Genomic DNA, 12368 nt, shown 5'->3' on the forward strand with positions numbered 1-12368 from the left:
TGGACATTATCTTGAGGTATGTGGATAAAAAAGGGCATATTCAAGCATGATTTTTTGAGCTTCGCATGTTAAAGACACTATGGCTATCACTCTTAAAAATGCAATTTGTGATATTCTTTCTCGACATGGTCTAAATGTCTTAGATATTCGTGGGCAGGGGTATGATGGTGCTAGTAATATGAGAGGGGGTGGAATGGATTGCAAGCATTATTTATCAAGGATTGTCCTTATGCTGATTACATACACTGATTTGCACATAGATTATAACTTGCTTTGGTTGCTGCTTCAAGATAAGTTTTTCTTGTTCATGATTCTTTTCACACTTGACTCTTATTGTTAATGTGTATGTTCCTCTTGTAAGCGTCATGATGAGTTTCAAAATGCCATTTTTTAGGAGATTTCACATTTGCTAGAGATTGGTGAGCTATATAGTGGTAAAGGACAAAATTAGATTGGTACTTTGAAACAAGCTGGAGATACACGTTGGAGCTCACATTTTTCTTCTATTTGTAGTATGATATATTTGCATAATCAAACTTGTGTGGTTCTTGCAGATATTAGTAAACAATGGGAGAAGTTATGCTACACGTGGGGATGCTAATGCTGCTTATATGTTTATGAAATCATTTGAGCTCTGATCAGTGCATTTTGATGCACATTCCTTTATGTTTGTACTTAGACATTTCTATGGTTTGATTTGTTTATTTTTCTATTTTATAATGTTTTTATATTTTAAATTATTTTTATTGTTATTTGATTTTCGTATTTATTTTTCAGCTTTAGCAGTCTGCACGGAAACGATCATAACTGGAGTTTCGGGAGTCCGATTGAGGCGTTCTAATAATCGCCGGAAAGCTAAGAGAAAGAGCTACAACTTTTATGTTGGAGTCAAAGTCAGAATCGGAACCTATATTTCCCAGAATTGCGTTTGAAGCTGCATCACTATTTTATTTTCAGTTTTTGGGTCGTTTAGTAGTGGGCCTGGTTTTGTCATTTGACCCAGTTGGGGTCATAAACGTTTTTTGGCTGATTCCTAATAGGTCTAGCAGCCGTGTTACTGTTTATCACGTTTTACTATTCACAATTTTGTTTCCACTCTTTTGCTCTGTACGCTTGAATGGAGAACTAAACATCCAGAGTCGATCTACTGTAATCGAATTCCAAAAGCTTTGAGGTTTTTATTTTATCAATTCAATTTCGTTTCTCTTTCAATTATATTCTATGAATTTGCATTTGCTTAATCTGTTATTTCGTGGAATATTTTGATTAATTTCGTATGATTGTATTCCTAACTGTTAATCGTTGTTTACGTCGCTTCGTCGTTAAATTGCGTTTCTATATCGTGTTTGCTTAATTCGCGATTGTATTAATCCGTTTGCTTAATTCGGAATAGGAATCCAATCTGTTTAATATCTTTTGCGCTTGTCAATTGATATTGAAATCGAATAGAGATCGAAGCCGCTTAGGGAATTGGTAAGGTAGAAACCCATGATAAGCCGGAACCGAAAACAGTAGATTGGCTTAATATTATAATCACTTTTTCAAAACAACTTATTTCATTAATCGCTTTTGATAATCATTTTTTCTATAATTCAAACCTAAACCAACCCCCCTAAATCGATTTACCTTTGGTAAATAATCAACGAGAATCCTTGTGATACGATACGCGAGTCACTTGTCGCTTTCTACGGTTTTATTCAAAACTACTCGTTTTTGATCCGCGCGCGACAGCGGATCAAGCTCACATTAATTTTGCACATGATGAGAAAACTTATGGGAATTACCAATCGTTTGTGTCAAGCTTTACAACAATAAATCTCAAGATATACTTAATGCTATGCAGTTAGTCACCACTACAAAGACATTAATTCAAAAGTTGAGAGAATATGGACGAGATGGTTTATTGAAAGATGTAATATTATTTTGTGAAAAACATGATATCGATTCTCCTGATTGTAATGCAGTTTATATAGAGCGTGAAGGTCGTGCGCGTCATCAAATGGATCACGTCACTGTGGGTCAACATTTAAGAGTGGATCTCTTTTGTGTTACAATCGATCAACAACTGCAAGAATTGAATCATAGGTTTTGTGAGCAAATAATGAAGCTTTTAAGTCTAAGCAATAGTTTGGTTCCTAAGGATATTTACAAAGCATTTGATATGAATAATATACGTGCTCTTGTAGATAAATTACATCCTACAGATTTTAGTGAGCATGAGAAAATTTGTTTGAGATATCAATTTTAACACTTTCATCTTGATGTTGTAGGTCATCCCGATTTAAATAACTTGTCAACTAGACAGGGAAAACAAATATATGTTATTTGATTGATTGGCTTATCCGTCTCATCTTAACTCTTCCAGTTTCTACCGCTACTACAAAAAGATCATTCTCAGCAATGAAGATAATCAAGATAAAATTATACAATAAGATGGATGATGAATTTCTTGTTGACAATATGATGCTCTACATTGAAAAAGAAATAGTCGAACACTTCACCATTGATTCAATTATTGATGAGTTCAAATATTAAAAGGTCAGAAGACGATACTTTAATTTGAGGTTGAATATCTCCTTTTATATATTCAATTTTATTTTGTTAGTGTTATTTTAAATATTTTAAAAAATTATATCTAAATTTTATAATTCTTAGTCAATTTCAATTATAATATTTTAATTAATATTTATCGCTCCTCTAAATTTTAGTCAAGATCCGCCGAACCATGTTTTTAATTTATGAGATTCATATCATTATTTATGTTTCTATATAGTTTATGTATTAATAGAGTAATTCATTCCCCTACAACACTAGTTTTTAAATAGTATACTATTAATTAATTTCTTAGCCCAGACAATTGACGGACAAGATTTAGCCACAGTCATAAAGTTTCTAAAGTCACGCAGTCATGTGTTGATAAATAAGATTGGACGGCTATGATTCAAGCATGATATTTTTTGAATTATTAAATAAAAATTAAATCTGCCCTATGATCCTGAAACATTTCGTTTTCGTGTGCGTGACCTTATTCTCTATCTATCACCGGAGCTCTCCGTTTCCTCTGTACTCATCTCCGGCCACCATCGGCCACCTCCACGAGCCACCGCCTTTCCATATCCATTATCCGGTAGCTGACACTCGATATTTTCCTATATACGCCTCTCCTTTTCTCCCCCTGCTAGGGTTTCTTTGTATTGTTGAATGCAGTGATTTTTCTAATTTCTGTTGTTGATAAATGTTTGTTGTTAAGATAGTATCTGAACTGAAATTGAATGCTGTTGAACCTTGAAAGTGAATGTTGTTATCATTGTTGTACCTTGAATGTGCCACTTAAAGACACATCTCTTCAACATCACCATATTTCTGTATCAACGAACCGCACATCATTGCAACTCAGCAACAACCAACTGCCACTGAGTAATTCAGAACCTTCAACCCAAACATCCCTTCGAAAAACATAGTGAAAATCTGGGGTTTTAGGGTTCATTGTGGGGATTGGGTCTTTGTTCTGATTGTATGTTTGTTTTCTTGTTGTTCGTGTGAGGAGAGATCAATCGAGAGAATTGCGAGAGAGGAGAGGTGAGAGTATCTTGGCCTTCCTATGTTCGTTTTATTTTAACTGTTTTCGGGACTGTGTCACTATATTGTTAACTCTCTGTTTTTCCAATAGATCATTCTATTAATTTGTTATGCGCTTCCTTTAAACGAATTGGTTGTTTGTTTGCAACATGATTATCATATTTGATTTTCAAATTATAGTTTTTTTTACTGCCCACCCGAACTTTTTAGTGACGCTCTACCACTGGTTGCAGTTGGTTTAAAAGAGCAACGAAAAAACAGCGTTCTGCTATGGACCCATCTATAGTCAAGCTTCTTGAAGATGATGAGGTTTTCTTCTCTCTACTGTATACTTTCCAAAAAAAATCTGCTGATCTTTAATTGGGGCTTCACTTGTACCATCATTGTGTTTTGATGTCCACAGGATGAAACTATGCATTCAGGAGCAGATGTTGAAGCGTTTCAAGCTGCATTAAATAGAGACATAGGCGGAGATGCTTCTAATTCTCAGCTTTCTGATTCAGATGCAGGTATCCTTCAATTTACATTATATCTAAGCTCTGGATATCATATTTGTAAACTGGTCATAAATTCCTACGCATCACTGAACTTCACTCCCTTTGCCTTTTTGCATTAAGATTATGGCATTTTAAAGGAAAAACAAGAGAATAAGTAGACAAAATGGAAACTAGTATATCATCATTATGAATTTCAAAATAATGCATGATTTAAATTAGCAAACAACATAGTGGGATCAAGAAAACGCGAGCAAAAGAGGATGAAAACATCAATAAGAAGGGTGAAGAGACGGCATGACGTATTGTGCTAGGGTTGTTTCTTTGTTATTTCAACCTGGGTTATTGTAAGGTTGGGTTTTGGGAGATCATGTCTCATAAGGAAAAAAAATTGCCCCTTTTAAGTCTAAGTACTATTGTTTATCTGATTTTTCTTCTAATTCTTGTTTCCTATATATAAAGAAGAGTTTGTAATTTTCTATCTGATTATTCATTATTTAAGATTCCAGTATTACTATATAATCAGAGTATCTGGATTATATATTAACTGTTGATTCATGTTATTTTTCTATTTACTTGATAAATTCTTCATCGCATACGCACATAGCGCTATGACGATTGCTTCATTTTTTTCTTCTGAAGGAAGCAATAATTCATTCAGTCAATCATTACCAACGTGGCCAACTTCTAGCCATGACAACCAGACCGACTGTCAAAATCAGGAGCCTAAAATTGCTCAAGAGCAACCTTCATCTGAAATGGAGCTGAAGCAACAAGGACCTGTCGTGGAACAGATACAAAATGTTGCCTCACAAGATGCAAGCAATCCTACTTTATCACACAAACAATCTCAAGATGAATGTCTCCAACGCCAGACTGTACCGGTTTCCCACCAACATTCTCAAACAAATGAAGTTCAGAAATCCGAAAAAGATCCTGCCTTTAACCATGAGGTAATCAAAACAAATAATCCCAACTGTGAATCTCAGTATGCAAAATTGCAGCAGATGAGTAATCAACAGGCCACAGTTAATGAACAACCTAGTAGCCAAATCAATCGTAGTAAGCAGGTGCCATTTGGCTTATTGCTCCCTATCTTGATTCCCCAGCTTGCCAAAGATAGAGCCATGCAACTTACAACATTATTTAACAAATTGAAGGTGGGTTTCACAAACCAGTTTCACTATCATGTCCTTTTCCCCTCCCTTCTGTGCTAAACTATTAAAGTTTGTTGTGCAAGGCTTTTTTCACATTACTAAGTTTTATGTTTTCACAATTTTGTTTTCATTTGTTCTAGAAAGATGAAATACCCAAAGATCATTTTGTACGGCTTATGAAGGGGATTGTGGGGGATCAGATGCTTAGAATAGCATTGACAAAAGTGCAACAACAGGTAGGTAGAGTAGATGGTTTATGCAGTCTTACAGATGTTTTTTCGTAAGGCGGTTGAATATTGTTTTCAATGTTATGTTAAGAACCATCCTTTTTCTTGTAGACTAAAGCCAACGCAGGTTCTTCTGGACAGCAGCACCCTGTAAGGATGCCAACGGTTACTTCCAGTGGAGCAAAATTTAATGATCCCCATGCATTAGCTCAACTGCATCAGAGAAGTTTGAATCCTGCTGCAGACCATTCTCATAATACTTCTTCAGCTATCCAAGTGAAGAGTGAACCGACCTATTCAACTATGGATGTTGGTGCTAAAAAATCTCAGGAACATGATGTTCGAGTAGTGCAACCAAATCAATTACCATCATCAGGTTCTAATGCTGTCAGTCAAGAAACTGAAAGATCCGCAGTTCACATGCAAGGCCTTAATAAGCAGCAACAACAGCATATACATTTCCCATCGACATATGGAAGCAGTGGTGGTAACTATAACCATTTTTCCGGGACAACTACTAGTTCATCATCTCTCAGACCACAACCTCATCCTCATGATTCACACATAAGGCAAATTGCACATCAGAATATTGGTTTAAATCACTTGGGTGTAGAACGACAGAGTTCTTTCACTGATCCTAAGAGAATGCCAGGTGGATCTGTGTCGACTGGTGTAAACAATACAGCACCACAACAAACTTCAACTTCTTGGCAACCTTCAGCAGAACAAAATTCTGGCTTGTTTTCATCTGTTTCATATGTAAAAAAGGAACCTAACGACCTTTCTATTGAGCAGCAACATAGGAATCATTTATCTAAATTGCATGGGTTGCCTTCTGTTAATTCTGGTCAAACTGAACCGGGTAGTGGTGTCAACCAAGGCACTGTGAAGGATGAGTTTTCAAGAGGTTCTTTAGCACTCACTGGCATGCCACACCCAACATCTGCTAGCTTGCCCACATCAAGCTCTGCATCTCAACTAGATCCAACTGTCTCTGTAAGTTACAAATTAACATGCATGTCTTTATCAAAAAGTTGCAATACCTATAGTTTTAGGGATCAAATAGTATCTAAAAGTTATTTTTTGTTTTCTTCAAATTTCTATAACCTTCCTATGCTCACTGGTTTTTATCCGGGAAATACTATTAATCTGCTTGAATTGATCTAAATATTTATAAATTTGATCTCCGTATTGTTAAAATTCTGTGAAATATTACGACTTCTTTTTGAGAGATCGGGAATCTTTGCTATATTCACTTTTTCCTTTTCTTGGTTGTTTTCTTTTTTGTTCTTTATTTATAGAGGTTTTCTCTCTCTATTTTGCTTCCAGTTTAAATATCTTTCTTTAACAAGTCTGTTTTTTTGTGCCAATAATCAAGAGTGAATTTATGGTTCTATCTTACCAGATTAAAATAATTAGGGTTGTTAGGATTTGTAGCTTCTATCAGCATTCTCTTTTTTCATGTGGGGTTGTAACAACGGTTCATGGTTTGAATTCGGGGCTTGTGTTTAGGTGCTATTCACTCTGTTTTTAATATCAAAATCTTCCTTTATAAATTTTTCTGGAATACCAAGCCATCATTCTGTTTACAAGGGCATGTTCCATCCATGTTTTTAATGATATCTTAATACTTGCTGATACCTGATTTCTTTTCCTCTTTTTGTATCAGTTAAGCTCTCAGATCCCAGCTAGCACTTCTGGTATGGTGTCAAAGACACCTCTAAAAAGACCTCTTGGCCAGAAGAAACCACTTGAAACACTTGGTTCTTCACCTCCTCCTCCAAGGTGAGTTGCAGTATTCCGCTGGTTCATGATTTTTTTTTTCTGGGTTGGTTATTGCATTCTCTTACTGATTTTATTATATGCATACCTGCTTGTTATCCTACAGTAAGAAACAAAAGGTGTCTGGGTCATCTCTGGAACAAAGCATTGAACAGCTTAATGATGTTACAGCTGTTAGTGGTGTTGATCTTAGGGTATGATGCTTTGTCATATTGAAGAAAACCATAGTCAGGAATGTATACTTTTCTGTTTTAACAATTTCAAGCTATTTTTATGTTCTCTTTATATAGGAGGAGGAAGAACAGTTATTTTCTGGGTCCAAAGAGGACAGTCGAGCTTCAGAAGCATCTCGAAGAGTTGTGCAAGAAGAGGAAGAAAGTCTGATTTTGCTGAAAGCTCCATTGCAGAGAAAATTGATTGAAATTAGTCAGTCCTATTTATGCCATTTCTGTCCATCTGATTTTCTTTCCTTTTTTCAAACTTATCTACATACGTACTTAGGCCTATATAAGCCTTATAGCTGTTCTATTCTGTCACCTTGGCAGTGACTGAGTGTGGCTTGAAAGGCATGGGTAATGATGTTGAAAAATGCTTGTCACTGGTGAGATTAAATATATTTTTTCATTATTTATTACAAGTAGGGTTCCATGTAATCTTACGGCTGAAAATAAATGTGCAGTGTGTGGAAGAGCGAATGCGCGGAGTAATAAGTAACATAGTCAGAATGTCAAAACAGGTCAGTTATTTTCTATAACTGCTTGCACGAGTAGCTATTTTGTCAATCTGTAAATTTTCTTAACTCCAATAACTTTCCTACCAGAGGGTTGATCTGGAGAAAACAAGGCATCGGACTGTTGTCACTTCAGATGTTCGACAGCAAATCATGGCAATGAATAGGAAAGCAAGGGAAGAGTGGGAGAAAAAACAGGCTGAAGTAGACAAGCTCCGGAAACTAAATGACGTGGGTTCCACTTCGTCACTTTGTGGAATTTTTGTTTATTTGATTTGATGGCCTAATATAACTATTGTCCCTGCACATTTATCGAGCATGCATATATTTTATATTGTTGCATCTTAGATTCAAACCTAAATGCTTATTATTTAAAACATCGTAATCTATTTTTAAAGTATAGGTAGAAGGTGGTTCCGGAGTTGATGGTGACAAGGACAAGGATGATGGTCGCAATAAAGCAACAAAGGTACTGTATCAATTTAGATGATGTAATTCACCATTATCTATGTGGGAAGTTTTATTTTTTATTGGTAATATCTTGCAGGTGAACAAGGAAGTAGATGACAAAATGAGGACAAATGCTGCAAATGTTGCAGCCCGAGCTGCTGTTGGGGGAGATGACATGCTGTCGAAGTGGCAACTTATGGCTGAGCAAGCCAGGCAGAAACGTGAAGGGGGAACAGACACTGCATCTGGTTCTCAGCCAACCAAAGATGTCAGTCGCAAATCTTCTCCATCATCAGGAAGGAGCACAAAAGACAATCAAGAAAGGGAGAGAAAAGGTCCAAATTCTCTTGGGAGTTCAGGTGGGTTTCTTTTTTGTCGTTTCCTACCACTTCAGTTGTTGATAAATTCAATGGAGTTTCTATCTTTACCGTTGTGCGTTTGCACGGGTCACATTGATTTTTATGCATATCTTAAAACAACTGATATATAATTATTTACTCAAAATAAACCTTAACTATACCTATATTACCTAATATTCGAATTTAGTAGGCAGAATGAAAACTTTGCAAAGATCCAACTTCCTAGCAGAGAAGCATTAGAGCAAACCAAAGTCTAAATGAGAATAGGAGAGGATGAATGTTCTCATCCAAAATCAATCAGTTTATGTACTGAACTAACTTATAAGTTATTATTGCAAAGTTTTCATCCAAAATCAATCAGTTTATGTACTGAACTAACTTATAAGTTATTATTGCAATACCAATGTCAACGCAGGAAAACAAAACAAGACACCAATTGTCAAACCGTATAAAAATTGATTTTTAACAATATTTGTTCTGTTATCAATGCATACATTACATGGCTGCCTCAGAAATTTATATAGACGGTACAATCTAATCTAGTCTACCAATCAATTGTTGTGCGCCACTGTTCTGTCTTGAAATAATAACCTTACATCATAATTTTTTTTGTTCAAATGCTTTAATTGAAGAGAAAATTAAGACTAAAATGCCCAAGCCCGATCATCAAGGCACAGATGGAATTAGATAAGAACAAACATGTTATTTTAAGATGCAGTTCCACCGCTCTCAGTCCGTATTCTACTGTCATATATTATTACCCTACTCCTAATCCCTAATATTGCACTTAAATCAGAATCTAGTAACTGAAATTGCCAATTTATGCTGTGGTCATATATTAACCTCTTTGTTGGTTGATATACCAACAGCTGACATGCATATGCAATCTTGGAATATCAATGCTTGTTAAGATTTAAATGGTTGTTGGTTCATATCTTGTTCCAAGAAACATGGGCTCCTGATTCTAGAAAGAATACCTACCTGGGATGGTTGCTGATAAACAAATTCTTCAAATATTGAAAGAAATTTTGATAACAGACTTTTGAGTGAACACAAATATGGGACCGAAAAACATAGGTAGGTCAGGCTAAAATATGTGGTTCACAAATTTAAAATTGCCTAACCAATTGATACAAGAGAAATTTCAGCAAACTGTTTCGTATTCACAGTACAGTAATCAAGAGATGAAATGTACAATGTGCATTGAATGTAAGGAGTTGTAGAGTGAAATGAATATTATACTCAAATAAAATGAAAAAGTTGGTGCAGGTGAAATAAAAATGGATATTATACTAAATTAAAATGCAGAAGCAAAATGAAACAATTTAAATGAAGATACTAGATAAAGCCTGAGTAAGGTGAAGAGAATCTGAGCTGAAAAAGAAGAGAATCCCCAAGTAAGCTCACTTTTAAACCCACAGCAAAAGAACTGAGCAATGGCGAGTAGCTCTAGTGATGCACTAAAAATTTAAGTTGAGAGAAGAAACAATGATATGAAAAGATAGGGGGAAAGATTGTTTTGGAGCTCACTGGTTTTTTGCAGGAGAGAAAATAGGAGAAGAAAGTTGGGTTCAATAATGGAATGAAAGAAAAGAAAAAACAACACTGGCAGAAACTAATAAAATTCAAAGATAATATAATTGTCAAATTGTATGTGGATTTTTGAAAAACTGATTCTGCATGACCTAAACATGCATAAAAAGTATTATGGAATTCAAACTTCACCAGTTAAACTTTATATATCTCCATAGTCTTTAGATACAATACAAAATGTGTGTATCCCCATGGTATGATTTTACTGCAACGTTTTTGTTGATATTATTTATCCCCATATGATCTTGTTGCCAACAGCGTCTGGTAGGAAGTTTGGGAAAAACCATTCCCCTGGATCTCAAACTCGCATAGCTCGTAGCATCTCTGTGAAGGATGTGATTGCAGTCTTGGAGAGGGAACCTCAGATGTCCAAATCGTCACTCTTATATCGATTGCATGAGAGAATCCATTCTGATGCTTCAACTGACTAAGGTAAAATGAAATAACTAGGTCATTTTTTCCTTTTTATATTACCATTGAGCTTACTCTCATCTTATGCTTATCGGTTGATCAGTGACATCAATTGGTCCCATTTTCAAATCAGCTTCAAGCCCTTTTCAGGTCTACCTCTGTTTTCACTTGTATTCAGTTCACTATTGGGTAATTTGGAAATAGTGAAATTAAACTTGGTCCCATTTTCAAATCAGCTTCAAGCCCTTTTTAATGTCTACCCTTTGTATTCACTATAGGGTAATTTGGAAATAGTGAAATTAAACTGAAACTCATCAATGAAAAAGTTGTTGTTTGTAGCTATGAGCTGATGTCTATCGACTCTGTTTCATGTCTGGCTCCATTTGACTTTAACTGTCAAAATAATATAGTCATGTTTGTTGCTGTATAAAATTAAGTAGTATTTGGGGTTTCACTTTTCAAATATTTAGCAGCTGGGGCATTTGATTCACGTGCAGTTTAATTGTGCAGCTCAAAAAGATGTGACTCATTTAGTGGAAAGGTTGTTTCTTTCATATCATGGGCAGACATTCAGTAATTCATTTTTGGCTTATTACTGTAATTGGATGGTGAAGAGTATGATTATTTCAAGATAAAACCTTGGCGTTTTATCCTTTATCTATTTGAAAATTATAATGGTAGGAGATGGAGAACTAGTCATATTTACTATCAAGGGAGAGGAACGTCTCAAACTTGCCAACATGCTCATCTCTAGGTTTATTAGCAATTTTGTATATTCATGATAAGAAAATTGTAGTTTGTTTATTGAATGAACCAAGATGTTTGGTTCGTTTTGCGTGAAAGTAAATATATTCCCCATGGTTGCCGATATTTTTCAAATTGTCTCATAATTATTGGTAAAAACTGTTGTTATATAACCGAATTGAACTATAGTTAACCGACCCCAAACCGAATTGCATCGAACTAATCATATAGTATAGTATTACTTGGTTTATGTTCAAACTTTGGTTATGTTAAAACTTTAGTTTATGTTGAAATTTTAGTTCAGTAGTATTTTTTTTATCATTAAATTTATTTTAAAAAAAATTAACTTTTTAACTATTAATAATATTTGATTTTTTTAAGTGCGTGAGAAGTAAATAAAGTAAACTGAAGGTTCAATCAATTATAATCAGTTATGTAAAAATTTCATTTTTCGTGTGCATTACTGATGCTAATATTCAACTCAAAGAAGTCATGTGATATTTTAGCATGCATAGAACTTTTAAATCTCTTGGATTAGTAACATGCAATGAACAGAATAAATTTTTAGACAAATTGAAAGTAAAACGTCATTTTAACTTGTTTCAATGAAAAATTTAATTTTGTGATTTGAATTTGAATGATACAGGTTATGTGAAAAAATAGTTTTAAATGATTTTTTATCAACAAAAGTTTTAAAAAAATAAAAGTCTTCCATAATCTCTTAAAAAAAAAGTTTACTAATGGTTTGGTATTAATTATGTACGATTCAGTTTTTTTTAATTTTTCAATAAATCGTACCTTTTTTTTTTTCGAAAGATTTAAAGAAAAAGTAAGTTTTAATA

The 12368-nt window shown here is 34.6% G+C and overlaps 1 protein-coding gene across 6 annotated transcripts; it reads left to right on the plus strand.

Moving 5' to 3' along the window:
- The first annotated feature begins 2971 nt into the window (after positions 1–2971).
- On the plus strand, positions 2972–11784 carry LOC131660821 (transcription initiation factor TFIID subunit 4b-like). 6 transcript variants are annotated; one of them, XM_058930163.1, is made up of 16 exons: positions 2972–3127; positions 3813–3888; positions 3983–4088; positions 4716–5233; positions 5371–5466; positions 5569–6453; positions 7127–7242; positions 7346–7433; positions 7530–7665; positions 7785–7975; positions 8060–8200; positions 8373–8438; positions 8517–8778; positions 10630–10803; positions 10886–10932; positions 11293–11784. In XM_058930163.1, the coding sequence occupies exons 2-14, from the start codon at positions 3850–3852 to the stop codon at positions 10800–10802; spliced, it is 2817 nt and encodes a 938-aa protein (XP_058786146.1). In that variant the 5' UTR covers positions 2972–3127; positions 3813–3849; the 3' UTR covers position 10803; positions 10886–10932; positions 11293–11784. The 6 variants fall into 6 exon arrangements, with proteins under 6 accessions (XP_058786146.1, XP_058786147.1, XP_058786149.1 ...); XM_058930165.1 differs by lacking the exon at positions 10886–10932 and having other exon boundaries at positions 2973–3127; positions 7785–7840; positions 7919–7975; XM_058930164.1 differs by lacking the exon at positions 10886–10932 and having other exon boundaries at positions 11280–11784.
- Positions 11785–12368: the final 584 nt, after the last annotated feature.

Source organism: Vicia villosa, linkage group LG3 (assembly GCF_029867415.1).
Source record: "Vicia villosa cultivar HV-30 ecotype Madison, WI linkage group LG3, Vvil1.0, whole genome shotgun sequence".
NCBI lineage: Eukaryota > Viridiplantae > Streptophyta > Magnoliopsida > Fabales > Fabaceae > Vicia > Vicia villosa.